This window comes from Symphodus melops (assembly GCF_947650265.1).
Source record: "Symphodus melops genome assembly, chromosome: 16".
Lineage (NCBI taxonomy): Eukaryota > Metazoa > Chordata > Actinopteri > Labriformes > Labridae > Symphodus > Symphodus melops.
The window spans coordinates 24,500,135-24,501,316 of NC_136706.1; the positions used below are offsets into that span (position 1 = coordinate 24,500,135).

The 1,182-nt window shown below is 41.2% G+C and overlaps 1 protein-coding gene across 1 annotated transcript in view; it reads right to left on the minus strand.

The window, feature by feature from the left end:
- LOC306837315 (uncharacterized protein) overlaps positions 1–905 on the minus strand; it is a 10,652-nt gene extending 9,747 nt beyond the window's left edge. The window contains exons 1-2 of the mRNA XM_079364946.1: positions 874–905; positions 581–636 (exon numbers count right to left, since the gene is read on the minus strand). Coding sequence (XP_079221072.1) covers positions 581–588 — 8 coding nt within the window. The 5' untranslated portion in view covers positions 589–636; positions 874–905. The remainder of the gene's footprint in view (positions 1–580; positions 637–873) is intronic.
- Positions 906–1,182: the final 277 nt, after the last annotated feature.

Consider the following 1,182-nt stretch of genomic DNA (forward strand, 5'->3'; position numbering starts at 1 on the left):
TCTCTCTGTCTCTCTCTCTCTCTCTCTCTCTCTCTGTCTCTCTCTCTCTGTCTCTCTCTCTCTCTGTCTCTCTCTCTCTCTCTCTCTCTCTCCCTGTCTCTCTCTCTCTCCACAACCTATACCAAACACTTAATATACAGGTATAGAGCTAAATTCTTCCATGTTTATATTAGGTAGATCATTTTGACTTGGTCATTTTATAAGTAGCTCCCATGCCAAAAAGACCCCTGCTCTACGTTACCTATTTTAATATTCATTCAGTAAACACAGTCACATCGTGACCGTCTTTACTTTCGGTTTGAATGAAAGGAAACTTCAGAGGAAAATACGGAGGCGCGGAGCCGTTTATTTTCATGGTGAGGACGGATGATAGGCTGACGTCTACTTTATAATGCTTTGTGATCTACCCGCACTGCCTTCACGATCGACGTATTGAGCACCCTGATCTACGGAGTCCAGACCTCAGGTCCAAACGTTCTGACGACATGTGGTCAAATGTGACAAAGCAGGACTTGTATTCCAACAATCCAATAATAAACACTGACACACCTCGTCTGTCCTAAGGAAATGTATTACTCACGTTGCCATGGTTACGTTCTTCAGAGGAGCTGGAGGAGGAGGCAGCTGATTGGTTCTCTGAAATAATAAAAATAAGTGAGTGACCTCAGCGTCCTGTCAGCTGCCATCTTGATATTATCAGTTATTAACCAATGAACGACCTCGCTCAGCCCCTCCCCCTTCATGCAAACATTTAGTAAACATTATTTTGATGTGGCTTCATATCAATCTAACCATTTGTCTTTGTTTGTTTGCTATAAAAATGTCATAAAAATCAATAAAGTATAAATGAAAAAGAAATAAAAGTGTTCTCACCTGTGGTTCAGCTCTCAGTCAGGCAGCGCTCTGATGTGGACGAGAGTGAGCAGAGTTTATATCAGCAGAGGGAGGTCTGAGGTCAGCAGAGGGAGGGCCCTCTGAGGTCACATGATTTCACAGAAACAGACCACCACTTCTCATCAGAGGGCTGTAAAGTGATGACACAGTTTCTCTGACCTGGGTTGAAATAATTTATCTCACAGAGAAATTTACAGTGTGATTTATAGTGACAAAAAAAACACACAGTGCAAAATTAAATCAGATAAAAATATTAAAAAAATATGCATCAAAAGATAGTTCAAAGAG